Source organism: Callorhinus ursinus, unplaced genomic scaffold, assembly GCF_003265705.2.
Source record: "Callorhinus ursinus isolate GAN/ISIS: 27379988/994484 unplaced genomic scaffold, GSC_fseal_2.0 scaffold122, whole genome shotgun sequence".
Lineage (NCBI taxonomy): Eukaryota > Metazoa > Chordata > Mammalia > Carnivora > Otariidae > Callorhinus > Callorhinus ursinus.
In genome coordinates this window covers 287,557-309,856 of record NW_027397184.1, presented here as the reverse complement: position 1 = coordinate 309,856, position 22,300 = coordinate 287,557, and the positions used below count along the sequence as shown (strand labels likewise).

The 22,300-nt window shown below is 65.3% G+C and overlaps 1 protein-coding gene across 4 annotated transcripts in view; it reads left to right on the top strand.

Moving 5' to 3' along the window:
- The window catches only part of RXRA (retinoid X receptor alpha), a 79,792-nt gene extending 57,774 nt beyond the window's left edge, over positions 1–22,018 (top strand). For all 4 annotated transcript variants that reach the window (XM_025859504.2, XM_025859506.2, XM_025859505.2 and 1 more), the window contains exons 4-10: positions 33–212; positions 8,262–8,431; positions 11,175–11,304; positions 13,048–13,180; positions 14,931–15,022; positions 16,718–16,823; positions 18,403–22,018. In XM_025859504.2, the coding sequence (XP_025715289.1) occupies positions 33–212; positions 8,262–8,431; positions 11,175–11,304; positions 13,048–13,180; positions 14,931–15,022; positions 16,718–16,823; positions 18,403–18,550 (959 nt within the window). In that variant the 3' untranslated portion in view covers positions 18,551–22,018. The remainder of the gene's footprint in view (positions 1–32; positions 213–8,261; positions 8,432–11,174; positions 11,305–13,047; positions 13,181–14,930; positions 15,023–16,717; positions 16,824–18,402) is intronic.
- Positions 22,019–22,300: the final 282 nt, after the last annotated feature.

Sequence of the window (22,300 nt, the reverse complement as noted above, 5' to 3'; positions counted from 1 at the left end):
GGTGGCGCGCTCACGGGGCCCCCTCCCCGCAGGCAAGCACTACGGGGTGTACAGCTGCGAGGGCTGCAAGGGCTTCTTCAAGCGCACGGTGCGCAAGGACCTGACCTACACCTGCCGAGACAACAAAGACTGCCTGATCGACAAGCGCCAGCGCAACCGCTGCCAGTACTGCCGCTACCAGAAGTGCCTGGCCATGGGCATGAAGCGGGAAGGTGGGTGCCGGCGGGGGCGGGGGCGCCGGCCCCCCCCCGTGTCCCGCCTGCCCCAGCGCCCGCTCCCTGCAGAGCCCGCTGCTGCCGGGCCCCGGGATCACAGGGGGGCCTGCGTCCGTCCTCCCAGCCCTGTGGCAGACACGCGTTGCTCACAGTCCCCTCTTCGAGGTCGAGGATGCCCAGAGCATGGCCCCCGGGCGAGGGCAGAAGCACAGTGAGGGCCGGGGCTGGAGGTGGGGGACGGGGCAGGAGGCGCCCAGGGGCGCGGTGTGCCTGTGCCACCCGAGCCGTGTTCTGGCTGTCTGGAGAGGGGCTGGTCGAGGAGGCCAGGGCAGGACAGCGCTGGAGAGGGCGTGGAGTGGAGCAGGGAGCTCCCAAGGCCATGTGGGTGCCCGCAGGGTTGCCCTGGGCCTTGCCTCCTCCTGCCCACCTGGCGGAGGTGCCTAGCAGCACCCAGGTCCTCAGAGCAACCGGACTCTTGGGCTTGGATTTGGGTGCCTGTTTTATCGACAATGTTTGTTCGGGGCACCGTGGAGGGACACTCCCCGGAGGCTGTTGAACTTGTCAAGTGATTCAGCCAGATCTGGGTCTGAGCCCTTGGCCCCAACTTTGCAGTGTGATCTCCGCCCAGCCCCTCACTGTCTGTGGGCCTCAGTTTCCCCATCTGTAGGCTTGGTGACTCCTGCGTCCCGGGTGGATTCGCTGGGTGACAATCTGCCTCTTTGCTTGAATGCAGCGGGGCGGTGGGGGGTTCATCTCGCTGGGTTTCGTGCCTGGGCCCCATGGGGCTGGGGAGGTGCTGTCTGGGATCAGGGGCTGTGTGTCTGTCCCCATCTGTCCACCGCTGCTCCTGACGGGGTCCCCGGGCTGGTGCCTCACCACCGAGGACTGTCACCTGCGGTCCTTGCGGTTCTCATCTCATTTCCTGTTTTAGCCGTGGTTATTCTTGTGGAGAAACTGAGACTTCAGCTGGGCCGCACAGTCCTGCAGGATTTCTTGCTTGAGGCTACAAGGGGCAAGCAGGACATGGGACGTTCTGCAGTTGGCACCACTCCTGGCAAGGGGAGCCTCAGGGGCTCCGGCGCTGAGCTGCAGGGGCTGGCCCGGGCCATGCGGAGTGTGTGCCCCCAGGCCTTCCTCGGTCAGGGGGCTTGTTTCCTGTAGTGCTTGGTCCACCTACTCGCCCTTGTACAGGTGGAGAAACTGAAGCCCAGAGCGTCCAGGGCTTGACTGAGATCACATGCCAGGTGGGACTCAGGCCTCTGGCTCCCGGTGTCTGTCCTCATTCCTTTAGGCCATCACGGGGCAGAGTAAGCACGTGCCCAGCCGGTGGAGGTGTGCACCTGGCCCTGGTTCCTCCGGATGTCTCTGTAATCAGGGAGGGCTTGCTGGGGGTGGTCTGTGCAGTGTTGTTGCTGGGATGGGAACTCAGGCAGGCGAGTGTGTGGTGGGCAGCGGACTGGTGTGTGCCCAGGCTGTGTGCCCAGGCGTGGGGCCTGGGCAGAAGGCCGGGTGCCAGCGTGCTGGGGGAGGCTCAGGCTCCCTCGAGGACACCCTAGCACAGAGCGAGCTTGGGTTAGTGCCTGAGACCACTCGCTTGCCAAGCTCAGCGCTCCTGGTGCCAGGCGCCATGCTGGGTGTTGGGCATGCGGCAGTGAGCTGTGGGCATGCGTCCACTGAAAGTGATTGTCACATTACCAGGCAGGGCCCCCAGGTGCAGTCTGTCGATTGGGGAACCCAGCTGCGGGCACATGTCCAGCCTGATGCCTTAAGAATGGAAGGGTGTCAGGGAGACTGTGAGCCCGGCCGGAAGGCACGGTGTGCACAAAGCCCGAGAACATCAGCAGATAGAGCCCACTGCGAGGCCGGATGCTGTTCCCAGCCTCAGAGAGTGACCCTCCCCATGGGTCCCTGGACGGTCCAGTAAATGCTGATCTCTTCCTCAGGCCCCCTCGGCCTGGCCACTTGGAGCCTGGGCGTCATCAGACTCTAGCTGCCTGATCCCCTCCGCTGCCAGGCCTGGGAGAGAGTGGGTGACTGTCTTGTCCTGTCCCAGTGGAGCTGCAGAGGCCCAGGGCTGGGAGGCCAGGTCCGGCCCCTGCCCCGGTGCCCAGCCCACAGTGACAGGGTCTTGTCGGGAGTGGCTGTTAGAAGCACCTGCTGTGTGTGGGGCCTAACTGGGCACCCCGCCCTGTCGCCACACTCCCTCTGGCTCCCTCGCCCGTGCTGTGGGATTGCTGCCCTACATTCCCAGACAGATGGACTGCAGAGGTGGGCACTTGGGGGCCGGAGGCCCGGGCTGCCCTCGTCAGCTTGGTCGAGTCACGCCAGCCCGTGTGTTTCTCTGGCCTCGCTCTCTCGTCGGATGTATAACTCTGGTGCTTTGGGCGCATTCCCAAGGCAGCACACAGCCCTCGAGACCTGATTTATGGGCTGTTAGATAAATACCTGATCCCCTCAGGAACCCCCCCCCCTTTGCTTCGTCCGGGATTTATAGGTCACGAACGTGCAGGTCTCTCGGGCCTCAAACACAACAGCATACAGACGGGCCTCTCACCCCTGCTTGCCGGCGTGCGGCTCTGCGGCGCGTTTCCCGATGCGCGCGGGGCCCAGTGCACAGCCTCAGTCTTGGGCGGAGCGACCAGTGGCCCTGGTGGGACTCTGGTGCCGGCCCTGCAGGGAGCTCCACGGTCTTCCAGGCCTGGAGGCCTGTGGCAGGGTGCTGGGAACTGGCCTCCGTGGCCCCCGGAACTGGTCCTGAAATTGCTCCTTTTCCCGCCTGTTGTCTTGGAGCCGAGGTGGGGCCCCTGGCAGCAACAGGACAGCGTGGCAGCCCGGGGGCTGGGGGCTGGGCGTGCCAAGCTGGTCTTGGCCTAGAGCACGTAGGATGTGAGGTGTTGGCTTCCGCAGGCTGGCCTAGGCTGCGTGGCCCCTCAGGGAGGCTTGTGGTCACACCCCTGGTACAGGCAAGGAAGCCGGCTCGCACCCAGATGGCGTCACCTGGTGCAGCGCGGGAGGGAGCGGTTCGGGGTCGGCACCTGGGCCGGCTGACCGCAGGGAGAGCTCGGGTTGGGGGGGGCTCGCTCTGGCTCAGAGCTGATGGGGACCCCTCCTCGGTGCTGGCTAATGAGGGATGCTGTGGGCAGATAGCATCTCTGTTGGGCAATGCAGGGGCCTGCGCACACAAGCACCACCCGGGACTCGCTCCGCAGCATTCCCCAGGGAGGTGGGGGCCGAGGCCCAGGTGGGAAATGCCAGCCGTCTGCCAGGCTGAGCCCGGGCCTGTCTGCTGGAGCACAGGGTGGCAGGGCTTGCGGGGAGGCTGCTGGTGCTCTTGTCTGATGGCGGGACCTGACCCTCACCTGGGGTGATGCTGACCCAGGCTGAGGGTCACCCGGCCGCCCGCCTCTCTGCTTCCTTCTTTCTCCTCCAGGAAAGCCTCTTCCCGCTTCCTTCCTGCCTCGCTTTGCTTTCTGAGCCTTGTCGCCTGACCGCGTGTGCGCGTGAGTGTGCGTGCACGATCGCCCCACACATTCCTACTGCGGAGAAAGAGCCTAGCTGGGTTCCGGCGCTGCCCTGTCAACACCGAGCAAATGACTGCCTCTCCGAACCTCTGCTTCCACATGTGACAGTGGGGGCGGCAGCTGGCTCCCCGCGGGCTCGTTGGGACGAACAGGGCAGTGGCCACCCTGTGCCTGGTGGTGTGGGGTTGGAGAGTGGAGAGCGTGTGTGTGTGAGTGGGTGTGTGGTCACTCTTGCGTACCGACTCCTTGTCTTGGATTGAGTGCCCTGAGGGCAGGAGGGATCTGTCCTCTGAGCTAGAGAGCCTGGTCAGCAGGGCATTCCTTCTCTGGGTCTGAAGAAGGGGAGCTGGGCCAGGGCCTTTTGGTGACCGTCAGCCCTGCCTTCCCCGGGGGCTGCACGAGGCACAGAGGAAGGACCCAGCTGGCTGGCAGTGCCCAAAGCAGAGGAGGCAGCAGGCTGGGGTGCTGCCTCCCGGAGACGCCCCCTTCCCACCTCCTGGCTTCCTGCCCAGCCCAGCAGCCTGGAGGGGTGGCAGTGGGCACGGCAGCAGGTTGGGGGTGGCCCGCTCTGGCCGAGGGGCTGCTGCTCCCCAGCCCCCACGTCAGCATCTCCCCTGATGCCGGGGACCCCGGTCTCATTGGGTGTAGAACCCCCCCCAGCCTGTGCCTTGCCTGTCTTCCCGGGGTCCCACAGCGCTCAGGCCTGGGGGGATGAGGCCCTGTGCCTGAGGCTTCCCGGCGCCAGCAGAACGTAAGGCAAACATGACTACGTCTGAAAGGTGATTGAGCTGGCAAAACATGAATCCCCGGCCTCCCTCCTGCTCCCTCCGCCGGCTATAAATAAAACCATAATATTTATAATGATGCCGCTCAGAGCTGCCGGCCCTCCACGGCTTCAAAGTGCTTCACGAAGCATTGGCTAATTAATTCGTGCCGCCCCCATGGAGGAGGCAGGTGCTGGGGACCCCCACCCGCTGCTGCTCTGGGGGCTGCCCCAAGCTCAGGGCCACCCCGCCCATCCCGTCTGTGCCGTGGGAGGAAGTCTCCCTGGCTGCGCGTGAGGAGCGTGGGGGTGGGAGGCACAGAGGCGTGAGTGCCTTGCGGGTCCGGCCCAGGGCCAGCGCTGTGGTTCCTCCCTCCAGGCCTGAGGAAGCAGGGCCACACGGCTGTCTGAGCCGCCCACTGTCCTGTGAGCTCAGCTGTGCCCCTCTGCTGCTCTGGGCCTGTTTCCCCAGCTGGTAAGGCGAGGCGCCTCTCAGCCATGTCCTGGCTCTGACAGCTTAGGATTCTGCCCAGAGCACAGACCCTGGGGATCGCCCCATCCTCAGGGTCTCAGGGACATGGGTCCGCCACCCTGGCTGCTGGCCACATTGCTGGGGTGGCTCTCCTGGCCTGTCATCCGTGCTCTGTGGCCTTGGGGGTGACAGAAGAGGTGCCCTGCCCCTGCCTGGGCCCCGCCCATGTTGGGGTCTGGAAGCCTGGCTGGAGAGGGGCCGGAGATTGGCGGGTCGGCCACAGCCCTGCCACCTACCCACCAGGTCGAGTGTCCTCTGAAGAACCCCCTGCTGTCAGAGTTTCTGGAAGAACCAGGCTTGCAAGAACTCTGAAGGCCTCCTGCTGGGCTCCTTGGCCCAGCCGGTGTGGTGTGAAGGTGTTGGCTGGCCCGTCCTTGAGACTTGCTACGTGGACGGCCGGTCCCCCGCTTGAGTCAGTCAGCTTTGGGTCTCGGAGAGTGTAGCCTGTGGTACGGGGCTGGCTCTAAACGGCCACTCGTCAGTGCACGGGGGACTGGGGCCTGCCTCGGGGTCCCCCGGGTGGTCGAGAGGTGTTCCTGTGAACCGTGAGAGAGCTGTGGGCTGTGTTGTGGGGACCAGGCAGGCCTGGGGGACCCCTGGGGCCCGCACCATCGGGGAGCCCTCCCAGCCCCGGCTGGACGAGTCGGGGGGGTGAGGGCTTGCGGGCCCCGGGAGAGGGCTGTTCCCCAGGAGCTGTGGGCTTAGGAGGAGGTGGCAGCTGAGGCCCTCCCGCCCTCCGCCCTCCTGCCCATCCCTCAGCATCTGCCGGACTCAGCAGGGAGCCACAAGGGAGAGGGACTGGTCAGGCAGCCTGAGTTCGGGCCCTCCAAGCCAGAGCAGGGGATGGGCCTGGGGGTTCGAGGCGGGGGTCCCCTGACGGTGGGCATCTGCGAGAACTGGGAACTGTGTGTTGCTCCCTAGAGAGGAGGCTGAGCCCCATCTGAGGCCCAGGGGCCACAGTGCTCAGGAAGCCCTGGGAGGGGTCACACCGTCCACACTCCAGAAGGCACTGCCCCAGGACATTGGACCAAGAAAGCGGGCACTGAGCACGGAGTCCCAGGAGAGCGTGAGGGGCTGAGAGCACAGTGCCAGGCTGGGGCTCTGGAGAGACTGGGCCTCTGATCTGGCTTTGGGGGTGTCCGTCTGGGATAGGTCGAAAGCAGGGAGTGGGAGATGGCCTAAGGAAGGCCTGGTGGAGGGAGAGAGGTACCAGCATCTGGCCGGCAGCCTTGGGAGGACCTCCAGGCCCCTTGGCTGAGCCCGCACCCCCAGGCTGGCCGGAAGCTGGGCCGTGGGCCAGAGGCCCCGCAGCTGTTGGAGTCAGCTGACCTGAGCTGACTCCTGTGCGGGAGCGTGCCCTGGGCAGGTTCCGCTTCCCACAAACGTCAGTGTGTGTGATCTTCATGCTCTGCCCTCGGGTCCCCCGGCAGCGGGCTGTGTACCGGGCCCTCTCCAAGGCGCAGCTCGGGGTGCAACCAGGGAGTGGGGTGGTGAGTGTCCGGGTGGTCTGGGCGTCTGTCCAGGTGAAGGTTCTGCGGGGCCCATGAGGTCTGTGGGGTGCTTGGCTCAGCAGAATGGCCTGCTGGGTCTTTGGGGTAGGGGGCTGCCTGGGGCTGTCTCCTGAGGACCAGTTGCTGCCAGAACCTGCCCAGCTCTCAAAGCCCTGGGGTTTCTGGTTAGGGAGTGAGTGGCCTGTGCCACTCGGCGTGTTATGAGGGACCCAGGCCTGCTGTGCGGATAATCTTCCACCTCTTACAAGGAGCCTTCTGGGCCTGGTGTGGGCCCAGCCCCGTCAGTGCCTGGGTCCTGGGCTCTGCAGCGCAGGGCCATTTGCAGGCCCTTCCTCTCGGTTTGGTTGGCCATGTGGGCAGAGGTCGCAGGGCTACACTCTGAAATCACCTCACCAAGCTCCCACTCTGTGGTCGGATCTCCAGGGGCCCCAAGAAGCCGAGGGCCTTGTCTGGGGTAGGAGCTGAGGAGCTGGCCCTGGGGAGGCCATGGCCACCCCAGGGCTCTGGTGGAGGGGGATGTCTGGCTCAGGAGGGCGGGACCACAGAGGGTGGGCTTGGGTGGGCTTGGCGGAGGCCCACCCTGGTGCTGCTGTGATGGCATCTGGGTGCCCCCGACATACCTAGCAGGCTCAGGCTGTACCAGTGCCGCGTAGACAGCCCTTCCTGGCCCCGCAGCACGCCGCAGGCTGTGACTTCTCCCCGCTGCTGACTCATTTTCCCCGGTCCAGGGCCCTTGGTGCTCCTAGCAGAGCAGAGGGGGTGGAGGTGGGGGTCAGCCCAGGAGGCTGCAGCAGGCTCAGGAGCCATGTCAGTGCCTGTGGGGCTCTGGATGGGGTGCACAGCCTGGCCCCTCTTGGAAGAGGCAGCTTGAACTGCATGGGCTCTGCAGTCTGAGCTCTGCAAACACGCAACTGCAGGGGTGCCCTGGCCTCCTCCCTTCTGTCCACATGGGTCCCCGTGCGGCAGTGAATGCCTCCTTCTCTGCCTCCTTCCATCGGCTTCTGACCAGCCCCGTGCTCAGCCCTCCAGCCCCAGTGCTGCCCCCACCCCCACTGGGCCAGCTCAGGCCATGCTGGCTCACACTCGGGATTGGCCTCCAGCTTCTGGTCTCCCCAGGTCCCCCTCGTCTTTCTGCAGCGGGAGACGTGTGTGCCATCCTGTGTCTCTCCTGTGGCACGCCAGGCCCTGTCCAGGAACTCGGCCCTTGCCCCGACTTGCACCCCTTGCAGTGGCTCTCCAGCCGGGAGGAGCGGCTCTGCTCTGGCTCTTTGCGTATGCTGCCTTCTCTGCCTGAACTATCATCCTTGTCTTTTCTTGCCACTTCTGGGAAGGCTTCCTGGCTTTGTCTGACTCCATAGTCCATTGAAGGTCTTACTGCATATTGGGACCTCTGCTGAGCCGTTGGTCAGCTGCGTGAGAGCTGGACCTTGTGTGCTCCGGCCGATGTACACCTGGCCCCAGGCGGGTGCTGGTGTGGGCATTAGTTAGGTGTGAGTTAACGAGGGGCAGGTGTGCTCTGTGTTCTGGGCGTGCGTGGCTGCTGGAGGCCAGACCTGGGGCAGAGACGGGGTGGGGCTTCGGCCAGCTCTGAGCAGTGCCTCCCTCGGCGGCCCTGGCAGGCACACGGGCTCGGCAGAGATGGCGCTGCTCAGCCCCTGATGGCGGGGGGGCTGCCGAGGGAGCTGCGGGCTGACCGCCCCCCCCCCCCGCCCCCTGCAGCCGTACAGGAGGAACGGCAGCGGGGCAAAGACAGGAGCGAGAACGAGGTGGAGTCCACGAGCAGTGCCAACGAGGACATGCCAGTGGAGAAGATTCTGGAGGCAGAGCTGGCTGTCGAGCCCAAGACCGAGACGTACGTGGACGCGAACATGGGGCTGAACCCCAACTCGGTGAGCGCCACCCCTGCCCACACGGCCTCCCCATGGGGCGGCAAGGGCCAGTATTGCTTGGGGACTGTTGGCCCCTGGTGGGTGTTGCTGGATGGGAGGCCCCGGCTGTCACGGGCCAAGCTGAGAGCCAGCACCTGCCCTCCCGCTCCGTGTGGCCTGGGGCCATTCCTCAGCTGAGTTTCGGGTGTCCTGCACCTGCCCCAGGTGTGCAGGCCATGGGGCGGTTTCCCCTGTGCCTTCATGGGGGGTCAGGGTTGGCATCAGAGCCCTGTGGCCGGCCCTGAGGTCACACCGGCCTCTCTCCCTCTGCCCTCCGCCCGGCCCAGAGTGGCCCCTGCCGTGCTGGACACACCCCACTCATGCCCCTGCAACTCCAGGGCCTTTGCACGTGGGGCTCCCTCTGACTTCTCCTCAGGCTTCTGTCTGGCCTGAGGTGTCGCTTTTCCCCGGGGGCCCCTTTCCCCCTGGCCTGCCTTCATGGCCCTGCGATGTGGCACAGGGCTTCCTTCCTGTTCCCTAGCACACAGCAGTGCGTAGTGGGGTGTGTGGTGTGGTAACTCTCCCTCCCCGCCACGTGGCTGGGGGTGGTGTCTGAGTGGCTGTTCACGGCCCAGCTCCGGCCGGGACCCTGCCTGCTCGCCCCGTGGGTGCTCACACACAACCCTCATCCCAGGCCGGGAGGGTCCATGTGCTCTGAGAGGCCGCTGTGGCCGGGTGGTGGGCCGTCCCTGCTTCCCTGCACTTCCTGCACACCAGGGCCCCGCTCAGACCTCCGCTCTGGGCTCCGTCAGGGAGAAGGTACACACGGGGCCCGACCCCTCCCCGTCCCAGTGAGGGGAGGGGCGGCCAGCTCCGAGGCTTGCGCAACGGAACAGAAACTCCAGAGAACATCGGGCGAGGAACAAAGGGTTGCCAGCTTTTTCTTTTGTCACGTAAGGACATTATTAGGAAAAGCCGGCGCACCCCCTGGTTTGGGCCGCACAGAGGGGCTGGCTGAGCGGGAGTACCTGTCATCTCGGGGGCAGCACGTGCCTGCCTCCCTGAGACTGACCTTGCTGTGGCTTCCTCTGGGTCGGCCTGGGTCCCCCTTCGGGGACAGCTTGTTAGCAGCGCAGTGCGCTCAGCATCAGGAGGGTAGCTGCCACCTCTCGAGCCCTGGGGGAGCTTCGGGTCTCTGCCGGGGGGGTCCCGCTATCATCAGGGCGCCAGCCTGCCTGGGAGTGGCTCGGGGACAGCTCTGGGCCCCTCGTGGGCTCCTGGGGGCCAACAGCCAGTGGCCAGGGGGGCTGGGTCCCTGGGCTTCAGCCTGTGGCAGAGCTCTGAGGCTCCTCCCAGGTGTCCCCCACATCCCCCCGCCTCCCCCCTGCGTGGCTTCTCCGGGCCCCTCTCCACCTGCCTGGGCCTGGGCTCTCCCTTCACGGGGCTGCCCCGAGCCTCTGAAGAGCAGAGCCTGGCCAGGGTGGTGCCCGCTAGAACCGGCCCTGGCCTCCGGTGTGCTAGCTGCTGGGTGTGTCGCCGCGTGAGCTGGGGACCCCGTGCAGGCCAGCCTCTGTGCCCGTGTGAATCACAGGGTGAGGGGGAGCGCCCATGGGGGTGCTGGGCTGGGGCACGTGGCCCCATTGCACAGAATCTGCTGTAGGGGACAGAGGAGGGACTTGGGGTGAGGGCCAGTGTGGGGGTGTTCTGGGTGCTGGCACCCTAGGCTGGGAATCCTGTGTGCCCCAGAAGCCGTGGCTGATGCCTGTCCCTGCAGCTGCATGTCCCCATCAGCACACGCCAGCCCCTTCTGACCCGGTGGGCTCTGTGCCAGTTTGTCACCGGGCGTCCCATGTGCACCCTCGGCGGGCCCTTCCCACGGGCCCCGGGAGTTCAGACGGCACCTCTCTTTAGGGCAGATGGTTCCTGTTGGTGGGAGCTCTTCAGAGGATCCCCCCTAGACATTGTGTGTGGCTGTTGTCCTCCCCTCGCTCGGGCCCAGAGGGTCCACTGGCCAGGAGCCGGGGAGGGGCTCCACTGAGGCCTGCCTGGTTTTCTCTTCTGTGACAATGAGGGGAGAGTCCCTTTCCGCCTAGAACTTTCTGGAAAGGCCTCTGGTGCCCCCCATGTGTGTGCGGTCTCCACACCCGGTAGGAAGAAGTGGCCCGGAGGGGCCGGCACTGTCTGCCCCCCTCAGAGTCCCACACCATTGTGGCGCTCACGCCTGCACCTAGGTTTCCTCGACCGTGCCCTGGGGTCACTCGGCGCCCACACTGAGGGCTTCCAACAGCAGCAGTTTTAGCCTCTTAGGGTCCCGGAGGTCCGAAGTCCGTTGTCCTCGACAAAGGACGAGAGTCGCGGTGTCCCCAGGGCTGGTTGCTTCTGGGGAGGACGCTCCCTTGCCCTTCCCGGTGCTGGAGGTGCCGCGTCCTCGGCCCAGGCCCTCCAGCGTCAAGCCAGCGGCTTCTCTCCTCACGGGTTCCCGTCTCTGACTTCTGCCTCTCTCCGTGGGGACCCTGTGTTGACACTGGGCCCATCCATCATCCGGGGGCCCTCCCACCTCAAAACCCGTCCCTCCATCATGCCCGCAAAGGGAAGCATAATGCTGTACCAGCTACAGGCTCACCACCTGCAGGCTTAGGGGGTTAGGACACGGCCCCTGGGGCCCTTCTTCAGCCCAGGGCAGGTGCAGCACATGGGCTCGGGGGGTCCGGTCTGGGCCGCGTTCCCAGCCAGGCGCTCACTGCATGCCTCTCCCCCGACCCAGCCCAACGACCCCGTCACCAACATCTGCCAGGCAGCGGACAAACAGCTCTTCACGCTGGTCGAGTGGGCCAAGCGGATCCCGCATTTCTCTGAGCTGCCCCTGGACGACCAGGTCATCCTGCTGAGGGCAGGTAAGTGGCTGGGCTGGCCCGGGCCGGGGAAGGTACGGGAGGGAGAGGGCAGGGTCCCCGGGGACCCACGGATGGGTAGGACCCTGGGACACCCCTTTCTTCTGCAGTGTGGGGCTCCCGCCTGGGCCCTGCCCCACTCTGGCCTTGCTGCCCCCACCCATAAGGAGGTCATTGGTTCTGGGTCTCTAAGTGGCCTTCAGAGGGGCTGAGGGCTGTCTGGGAACCTCTGGAGAGGGCGGGAGTGGTGTGCCCAACACGGGCTGCCCTGGAGGGTTTGGGCTCTGCCCTCTCCCCGCACCGAGGCCTCCGTTTCTCCTCTGTGTGGGGTTGCGGTGCTGGCAAGCGGGGTGGGAGCACAGGCTCTGGGGTTCGGGTCAGGCCCGATTCCCGACGTGCGCCCGGCATGCCAAGTGGAGACCGAGTTTCCACGGAGACTAGGGTCCTCGGTGCAGGTTCCTGCTGGAGGGACGGGTGCACCAGCTGTGCTGGTGCTGGGCCTTCCGGCGGGGGGGGGGGGGTTCGGTAAGGAGCACCACCTGTCCCGCCGGCCCAGCTGCATGTGCTGGGCGCTGCGGGAACATCAGAGGGCAGCCTGGCCCCGTGCCTGCCAGGCCCTGGGTGCACTTGGGGCAGCGGGAGAGGTGGCCGCCAGCCCAGAGGTAGGGGGAGGCTGGGCAGGCCCCAGGGTGGGGGGGGGGTGACAGGGAGAGGCAGAGTGACTGCAGAGGGATCCTGTCCGGGGGGGGGGGGGGGGGGGGGAACAGATGCACTTGGGGCCGGCTCTGCCCCCAGCAGAACTCTTGTCCTCAGCCTTGTGGGCCTGGGAGGGGGCCGGGAGCACCTTCTGGAAGAGCTTTCACTCCAGCTGGGGCATAACACCCAACACCCAGAGCCACCAGGGGAAGGCGACGGGGGCTGGGGGTCCGGGCTCACTGTGTGATGGGGAAAGCCCCACCCTGCCCTGGGCTTCACTTTCCCCTTCTGGAAGACAGGGCTGTCCCTTGTTCTGTAGGATTGCAGTCGCTACAAAGTGGGATAGCCCGTGTGGCGTTGTGTGCCACGGAGCCCAGAGCCTTCTGGGCGTGGGCAGCGTGGCTGTGGACAGGGCAATCTCGGTGGAATTGGCTTGGGGCTTCCGTCCACAGGAGTCACTGAGAACCCGGCTCAGAAATCGTTTCTATCTCAAGTTTTGCTTCCATGCTTTTTCTTAACCCTTGACGCCTACTCTGGTTTGTCGGAGCCGGGAGTTTACGTAGAGAGAGTGTCGTTTGCCTGAGGCTCTGACACACCTTATTTCAGCTGAAGGATTTACTGTCTCGTGGTGCCCCATGCAGCACGTGGTAACTGGAGAGTTTGCTGCTTGGGACCAGGTGGGCAGCTGCTCTCTGGCCGTCCCAGAGAGAATCCCCCTGCATCCTCCGTGGCACGAGCATCTTGCTCTTGTGGGAAGAGACCTCCCTGGGCACATGGGTTTGGGAGCAGCTGGGTGGACACAGAGCTCAAGAAGATGCTCTGTGCGGGACTTCTCAGGACCTTTATTGCCCAAGCTTGCTCTGCGGAAGAAAGAGGCATTGCCCGAACATCGGTGCTCGGGACCCTCGTTTCTGTGGCGCACACATGGGGGTGGGACCCACAGAGCCCGCTGTGGGATGTGCTGCGACAGCCCGCGGCCTGTGGGGCCGAGCGGCAGCCCCATCAGGGGAAGGGACAGAGCCGTGTGACCGTGCACCCTCCTCCCCTCAGGCTGGAACGAGCTGCTCATCGCCTCCTTCTCCCACCGGTCCATCGCCGTGAAGGACGGGATTCTCCTGGCCACCGGGCTGCACGTCCACCGGAACAGTGCCCACAGCGCAGGGGTGGGCGCCATCTTCGACAGGTGGGGTCCGCGGCCCGCTCCACCTGCGTTCTGCTCCGTGCGGAAGTACGAGTGCAAGGGCGGAGGCTCACGTCTCTGCCAGTCCCTGCGCTGGGGGCACTCGACCCGCACAGCGGACCGTGCGGATTGGTTTCTCGGGCTCTTTTCTTTGACACCGTGTACGGGAAGGAAACTACACTTTCAAACAGGAGGCGGTCATAGCACAGTTACCGTCATGCAGCGGGGCCCCCGTGTCGTTCGAGCCGTGACCGCAGCGTGGGAGCCCGCGAGCCCCCAGCTGTGTGCGTGCTGCCGCGCCTGCGCCTCCCCGCACCCCTGCGCTCCCCGGGAACCCCGCGGAGGGGCAGCGCTGGGGTGGGGGGCAGCTCCGTGTCTTCATTCTAGTCGCTCTCCAGACACGCAGTCAGCCTTGCTCCCGCTCCGGGGCCCTGGGTGGCGTCTGCCTCAGCCAAGGGGAGGGGAGGTGGTGGCCGACTCGCAGGGAGCCCCTGAGTGGGGGAGCTCCGCAGTCAGAGGCGAGCAGAGCCCCCGGCCGTCACCCCTGGGAACGTTAACTCAGGAAGCGTGCTGCCCCGCAGGGCCGTTGGTAGAATCGAGAAGTAGGCCCGCGAGCTTCCTGGGACGTGCTGAGCGCAAACAGGGGTTGTGGCCACGTCTCCTGACAAGTGTTGGTCTGAACAGTGGATAGATGTGTCTTCGCTGCGGGACTTTTTAAGGCCTTGAACAAGCTAACGTATGGGGTGCCACCAAAGGTGGTTAGGGAGTACAGCAGTTTATTGTCCACAGAAGGCGTTTTAGAGAGTACAGCCTCCTGGGGTCTGTTTTGGTTTAGAAATGCAGCCCCTGCCACACTCTGAGCTGCCGGTTCTGCGTCCAGCTGCTAGAGAGGTGCTGGTGACGGAGGTGTGGGGTTAGACCTCAGCGAGCAACATCAGAGAGAACCAGCTCCCCCTTGCCCTCCGAGTGAATGGAACGTGGGACCCCGGCCTCGGGGCACCCTCTGGAGCGCCCGTCCCCTCCCATTCTGTCCTCCAGGCTCCGGGGATCTGTTCCTCTGCAGCCTGCAGAGCCCTGGGGACTCCCCGGCTCCTCGGGATGACTGTCCAGTCCCTCCCCAGGCCACCATCCTTTGTTCCCCTGTGGTCTAGCTTCACCAAGCACTTGGCACTCCCTGGGCATGGCCGTCGAGTTTTGGGGGCCAGTGGGTAGGCGGAGGAGGTTGGGGAGCTCAGGCCGCGGAGGTAGGACACCACTGCCTATAGGGGCGGGGCCAGCCGAGGGTGGCTCAGAGTTCTGCCCTCTGCCTTGCTTTGGCCATGAATGCCTGGTGACAAGAAGCAGAACGCCCATCAGCAGCTAGGGAGGGTAAAGGAGGGCCACGTCCTGGGGAGAACAGCTTTCCCGTGGACCCCAGGGAGCGGCCTCAGGCTGTGGGGAGCCACGGCAGTGGACCTACCCTACGTGTCTGGGTCCCTGGCTCCCCTCCGTGCAGTGGTCACGGGGCCCCTTCCCGGTAGATCCCACATGCAGACCGTCCTGAGGGCGGGAAAGCAAGCGCCTCTCCGGGTGGGAGGGGCCAGGCCGGGCCTGGGAGCCGTCAGCAGCCCCGTGGGGCCTCGCCCTTCCATCCGCTCTCCAGGTCCACGCCCAGCATCCCGAGCCAGTCCTTAGGGTCTCTCTTGGGGGAGGGGTGGTCCAGGCGGGGGCACGGTCTGACTGGGACGGCGGTGTTGGCCCGCTTCCTCTGCAGGGTGTTGACGGAGCTCGTGTCCAAGATGCGGGACATGCAGATGGACAAGACGGAGCTGGGCTGCCTGCGTGCCATTGTCCTCTTCAACCCTGGTACGGCCTCCCTGGCGCGCGGCCTGCTGTCCGGCCTTGGGCCCTCAGCTCTCGCTGGTGCTGTGGGACCAATCGCCCGTCTCCTTGCGAGGGTGCACTGGCCACGCCACCTTCTCGTGGCTCCCGTGAACGCCCCACGCGGCGCGGCTCAGGGAGCTGTGCTCACCCTTCGTTGTTTGGGCACTGCATCTGAAGTGTGGGCCCGCTTTGCCCGGAATCCTGGGCTCCAGAAGAGGCAGCCTCTTCATGAACTTCTCGTGGCCAAGTCCGGGAGCCCGGACGGTGGGTGGGGGCGCGGAGGGGCAGTGTCCCTCGGGGCTGCTGCGGGCTTCTGGGGAGAGCTGGGGGCGCTGACCGGCCAGTGGGGAAGCCGGGATGGCGCCAGGGGTGGTGGGCCCCTGATCTCCTGCCTTCCGTCAGCTCCAGCACGGAGGGGTCTGGCTGTGGGAGAGATGAGTGTCTTCTCGTGGGGAGAGCCCATTTTGGGGGGCATTTTGTCCCCAGGTTTTTGCTCTGAGCCTGTGGTCCTGCCAGCATGGGAGGCGGGGCCGCACATCTTAGCCCTGCCGGGTGGAGTCCCCATTCCATCCAGTTGTGCGCGGCTTGGCTGCTGGCACGGGTTCCCTGTCCCCCAGGGTGTAAGGCTGCTGGAAGGACATGGCTGGCGCTGAGGGCCTCCCCGCCAAGGCCTTGGTGTGCTGAGCTGCGGAGAAGCCTGGCACGTTCCCAAGGTGCCCAGGGCCCTAGGCTATCTTTGGCTTTCACGCTGGACCCCGGTGCGCCTGCTGGGGTGTCAGGCTGCCAGGGGGCCGTGCTGGCATGAGCCCCCCAGTCTGTGGCTCAGGGGCAACCTGACGGCAGGTCTGTCCCACCGCGGAGCCACTTGGGGCCCAGCGGCTTCAGCTGGCTGCAGGCGGGCAGTTGTGGCCTCCAGCCCCTGTCCCCTCTGCCATCAGGATGGGCCACACTTGGCTGGGGCCAGACCCAGGGCCTCTGAGCCCTAGCATGGCACCACGTGGTGGCTGCTATGGAGAGACATGGCTTTGTCTCTGTTGGCTTGCCGGGTCGTGGGAAACCCCAGGAGACGGAAGCCGAGTGGAGTGCCCGGCACGGGTGGGCTCTGACCGGGTCAGGAAGGCCTGTGTCGGCTCGCCCGGTTGAGCCCTGGAAAGTCTCTCTTGTTCTCCTTAGATCCCACCTCTGGGCCCCGGGGGTTTTGGTGGCTGAGGTCCCAGGCGTCTCTGTCCACGGGCAGAGCCCTTTCCAGACTGGGCTCCCGCCCCCTCCCCCCCAGGGTCCCCGGGCTCAGGCCTCTTCCCCCACTGCCCTGTGTGAGGCTGGCTCTTGCGGGTGACGGTTCTGAGCTTTTCTCCCTCTCAAAGGAACCGAGTCCTGAGGGCATCCAGGGTCCGGCTTTAGCCTGGTTGCTGTGGTAACCAGGAGAGGGTGAGGGCAGCTGGTTGCGCTTGACCCCCGATGGGGAAGCTGAGTGCAGGGAAGTCCAGGATGGGCCGCGTGTGGCCAGTGAGTGGCAAGCCAGGACTCAAGCCCGGGGCGGCCTCCTTGGGGGCAGAGCCTGCCCCGCCGCTGCTGGCCCCAGCCGAGCGGGGATGTGGGGGAGCGGGCTTGAGTGCCCCGGTGCCCCTCGCAGCCTTCTGGGCCGAGACCTCTGACCTGCGGCCCCTCCCCCTGCAGACTCCAAGGGGCTCTCGAACCCAGCGGAGGTGGAGGCGCTGCGGGAGAAGGTCTACGCGTCCCTGGAGGCCTACTGCAAACACAAGTACCCCGAGCAGCCAGGAAGGTGAGCCCCCCGCCCTCCCCCCGCCTTCGGGGGGCCTCAGGGTCTCATGACCCCCTGCCCCAGGCGAGACTGCCCCCAGCCCTTGTGGCACCTTGTGTGAATTAGAAGGCGGCGCCCTCCTCCGTGGAGGGAGCCTATGCCCCCGCGCCCCCGAGCGAGTGCGTGCTCCTGCCGCCCGCCCAGAGCACCGGCCCGCGGGCAGCAAGTGCCCGTCCTTGCAGAGCAGGAGGATGGAGCCGGGGCACTTCTGCCCCTCAAGGGAATCCCTAGAGGCAGGGCCTTGGCGTGCTTACCCCCAGCAGGGACGGATGCCGGCACACAGTGGGTGCTTTGTACACGTGTGCAGGGCTGTGCGGGCACCGGAGGGGCTGGGGTCTCATTCCCGGGTCCGCAGTGCCGGGCGCACAGTTCGGGGGAAGGGGAACTGTTTATGGCTTGGTGCTCTTGCAAGTCTTGTCCTGATTTGTGCACCTCTCTCCAATAAGGTCTCTCTCGGAGGGGCCCCTCCACCCCTGGGCACCAGGCCTCCCTCTGCCCCGCCCCCCCGCCCCCCACCTGGCGCACGCGCAGCCGCACGCACCGGTGACTGTGCCCGGCCCCCTCGCAGCCCTCATCTGGTTTGGTTTAAAGTGAGACTTGCTGGGGAGGACGGAGGGCCGGCCTGCTTGTTTTTCCTGGCTCCCTGCCACAGCCCATCTCGCCAGCTCAGCAGAAAACAGCTTTCTCTGGCCCCGGTCCAGCCTCTACGCTGCGTTTTTGCCTTTAAAACGTAGGTTGTGTGGCCGCCAACCACAGGGCTTTCTCTCCTGAAATACAGACGTTGTGAATAATTAATGAGGGTTCACGCCGTTGTGGGGGACCGTTGTGGACGTCCCTGGAGGGGACAGGGCGCTGTCCTTGGCAGCCGAGCCGCTGAGCCTGGCGTCCCTCCTCCCAGAGCCCCAGCACCTCCCGCTGCCCTCCCACGTTCGGTCTCCTCACCCGGGTCGGGCAGGGCCTGGCGATTGGGCCTCTGGCTCAGCTCCAGCAGGGCTATTTCTGGGGAAGGGGTGGGCGCTGGCCTGGGGCACATGGGATGCCGATGCTTCATGAGCGGAGGCCTGCTTGAACACAGACCTGTTCCCCTGGCCCAGGAGCCGCTCCACCTTGGTCTCCCCACTGCAGCCAGAGGCACTGCTGATACTCAGATCCGTTTTCGTAGCTCTCTGTTAAACTCCCTGCTTAAAGTCCTGCCGTGGCTCCCTGTTGCCCTTGAAGAAGGCCCACGTATTTTAACTTTCCCATGAAGCCCTACTGAGGCTGCCCCAGCCCAGCCACTGTCTTGCCTCTGGTCCTTCACCCCAGGTCTCCACTCCATGGGTCTTCCTTCGGGGTCTTCGCGTCCACCTCGCGCACTCCTGCTCCCAGGCCCTGGCCTGCTCTGTCCGCTGCCTGAGGGGCCCGGCTCCCCCTCAGGCTCCGTGCAGGCCAGGCCCTACTGCTGCGGCTTTGGGACCGGCTCTGTCCCCAGGAGGCCGCCAGGCGCTGGGTGGAGGGTGGGGAGGACGGCCAGGCTCGCCCTCACCCGGTCCTCCCACAGGTTCGCCAAGCTGCTGCTCCGCCTGCCGGCTCTGCGCTCCATCGGCCTCAAGTGCCTGGAACATCTCTTCTTCTTCAAGCTCATCGGGGACACGCCCATCGACACCTTCCTCATGGAGATGCTAGAGGCCCCCCACCAAATGACTTAGGCCCGCCGGCCCGGCCGCCCGGCCTGGCCGCTCTTCTCAGCTGAGCCCCGTCCCCGCCCCTTCTCTGCCTGGCCTCCGCGGACGTGGGGGCGCAGCCTGCTAAGCCTCCGAGCGTGGCCACCTCGCTGTTTTCAGTGTTCCTCACCCGCAAAGCCGGGTTGTGGCTTTCCTGGGGCCGGAACTGCTGTGAGCCCGGCCAGGCCCGCACGGCTCCCCTGGGCAGCGGGGGCGGCTCTCCGGGTCGCAGGCCCCGTCCCTGAGCCGCACTGGTGTTGGGAACATCCCGTGCTCCCCTCCTGTGTTTGGAGTGACCCCCGTCGCCTCCTGTCAGGCGCCCCACCCAGGCTCGGGAGCAGGGCGCAAAAGACCTGCCCCGCCCCCCGGGAAGACGAGGGGGGCTCTGGGGCGAGCAGGCTTCCCTCCCCTCACAGTGAAGGGCGAGCAGCCCCTTTTCCAAAGATGACTTGCAGTGTCGCCCCCGAGCGAAGCAGGACAGGAGCCGACCTCTGTGCAGGGTTCCAGGCCCCCCTCGAGGCTGCAGGGACCGGCGTCACCCACCTCCCCACCTTGCTTTTCTCTTCACGTCACCCTGGCTTCCGCTTCTCCCCCCGCGCCGCCTCACACAAGCCGGGGTAGGCGGACCCTGTGTACGGCCTGCCCTCAGTTCTGTCTGCTGTCTGCGGAGGGGCAGCCCCCCCTTGCCCCCCACCCCCCCGGTCTCTGCAGGGCTAGCCCGCTTCCTGGCCTTCCCCGAAGTCCTGGGCCGTGCTGATCTGTCATGAGCAGGGCTTGGGCCTGGGAGGCCCGCAGGGATGGGAGGAAGGAGGGTGCATTCCCCAGGGGGTGTTCAGCAGCTGTGCACCCTTGGAGCTGGGGACCCCCGGCAGGTGTGCGGAGGGGAGGGGCTTGGGGGCACATAAGCCCGGCGGGAAGGGGCAGGTGGGGGTTGCTTCCTAGAACTGTTGGCAGGGAGGCCCTCTCTGCTGGCGGCCTGTCCTGTGTGGGAGCCTCTTGGGATCGGGAACTGTGGCGTGCCAGCGTCCTTGGGCCTGCAGCTGGTCGCCCCGCAGGGACAGCCAGATGTGGGGCTCCGTCAAACACATGCCCTGGCTGACGGCTCCCCAGGCCAGGCTGCGCCTGCTTCTGTAGCGTTTCCACCGAGCTGGGCAGGGGCGTGGCCTCCTGGGCCAGGGTGCTCTGGGCTCTGGGTGTGCAGGGGCTCTCTCAGGTTGAACCCGCTTCTTTTGCACTGTAATGCCCTCCCTTTGGTCTGAGTACTTTCCAGTCTTATGCCTCCTACTCCATGAACGCAGTGTTCGTCGCTGGTGGGGGCCTGAGCAGGGTGGGGGGTGATGCAGGCAGCTCCTGAGGGGTTGCTCTGTAGCCTGGCTTCCCTCCTGTGGCCCCCAGGAGCAGCCCAGGGGGGCGGATACCTTCCCCAGAGTCTGGTTCTCCAGCTGGAGCAAGGCAGGGAGGGGTCTCCAGGCCCCGGGGGGGAAGGAAGGGTCCCTGCTTTGCCTTCCAGATTCTCCAGCCAAGCTGAAGGTGAGGCACCAGGCAGAGGCTCCAAAAGGCTGCAGAAAAGCCTCCCTTCCTCTGCTGCCCGCCCGCTTGTAATGTGGGGAGGTGTCCCCTGCCACGTGGGCGGTAGGGGCGGGGCGTGTAGTGCCCACCCAGCTCCCAGACTCTCAGCAGCTTTTGGAGGCTCGGTTGTGACAGGCAGTGATGCAGGCACCCTTGGGAACTTCCTCTCGGGGTCCCCCCGGTTGTGGGAACGGTAGACTGCCCCACACCCAACACCCCGGTGCCTTCAGCCGGACGCACCCCATCATCCACGCCCTGCCCTCTCCCACTTCCCTGGGGTCCTTGGGAATGTGGGGGCCTCGAGTGGAGGAAGCCCAGGACTGAGTCTGTTGGAGGGTCAGCTCCTTCCTATGAACGTCCCTGGCTGCTTGCCGGAAAGCACTGAGGCCCCCAGGCTACAGCATAGAAAGCCAGAAGCCCCCAGCCCCTCCAGCCTGCAGCCTCAGCACCGCGGGCCGGGGGCCGTCCTTCTCTCGATCCACCTGCTGTCCTTGTCATGCTTTCAAGTGCTGTTGGAGGAGGGGGTTAAGTGGGGAGATGCACATGGCTCAGTAGAGAGGTAGGAGTTTTATTTAACCAGACCGTTAGTAGTGTTATCAATCTGGTTCAATTAAGGTGATTTTTGTAATTATTTTTATTATTATTATTATTTTGGTGGGACAATCTTTAATTTTCTAAAGATAGCACTAACATCAGCTCATTAGCCACCTCTGCCCGTCCCCGCCTCGGCCTGGCCCGGGGTGCCTCCGGCGCCGGCTCCATGGACTCACTTCCCCGCGGTGACATCGGGGACTGGGCTCCGGCCGCAGGGCAGTGAAGGTGACCGCGCCTGCGTCTGCAAGGGGCCTCTGCTTGGAAGCCGGCCTGCCCTCCCCTCGGCACCTGGAAGCACGCGGTCTCCGGGCAGAGACGGCCCCGCGCCCCCGACTTCTAGAGGACTCGGGCCGGTGACAAGCACAGACACCACACCGGAGGCCCCTCGCCTGCGGGGGCCGCCAGCAGGGCCCGGCCGGACGCACAGCCAGTGGGTAATCAGCTGATGTTGTCCCCATCACGGAATTGGGGCGCGTGGCCCGCTCCCCGTCCACGCAGGTGCGCAGCGTGACATGGCTGTGCTGTACAGAGACACTGCGGGAGGCTGAACGCCATCGACCCAGCACCCGCGGGGCAGTTACCAACTTTCTGTCTTTATTTTTAATCAAGACTTTCCCCCCGTTTTCCTATAAATTTGCTTCTTGTAAGCAAGTACATAAGGACCCCTCCTTTGGTGAAATCCGGGTTCGAGTGAATATCCCAAGGCAAGGAGCGCATCTATTTTAAGATGCTTTGGAGCAAGCAGCCTTATCGGTCCCCATCCTCAGCAATGCCTTAGCCGGGACACGCCGCGGACACTTCAGAGGGTGACAAGTACATACAGAGAGTAGAGATAAAATGTCTAAAGCATCGGGAAAGGTAAAAATCTATTTTTGTACAAATGTAATTTTATCCCTCATGTATACTTGGATGATGGGGGGGGTGGGATTTGTTTTGTTTCTGCTTCTAGAGATGGAGGAGAGCTTTTTCAGTGGAGCGTTCGGAGGTGGACGCAGCGCACGGGCTTTGTACGAACCGCTGCGTGGACATTTCCCCTCGGGCAGGGGTGGGGCCCAGACGGTCAGGGGTTTTCTTCCCCTTCTGAGTGATTCTTGAAGCCTTGCTCTGTTCTGCCCCCGTTGCCAGCCGGCCTTCCCGAGACTCTTGTTTGACTGTGAACTTACTTCCCTGCGTGTTCTCTGAACACCGCCGCCACGGGTGCCGGCCACGGACCAACAGCGGTGTTAGAACGTGGAAAGGAAAACACAGAAAAACGTGAGAGGAGAAACAAAATATGAGCGTTTAAAAATAGATCACCATGCTGTTCTCGTTTGTTCTGCCGGGGGCTCTCCTGTCTGGGGCTGGCGGGCTTCCTGGGCCGGCGCGGGGGGGCGCCCGGGCTGCTGCCCGACCTGTGGCGGGGGCCGGTCCAGGGCAGTGAGGCCCCCGGGTCGGGTCACCGCCCCCTCCCCCCACCCCTGCGCAGCCGTGCTCCTTCCCTGGCCTGCTCTGTTCCACAGCCCGCACGGCCCCTGTGGGCCCCTCCGCGTCCTAGGGCACCGGCCACCCGCCGTGCCCCAGGCTGCCCGAGCC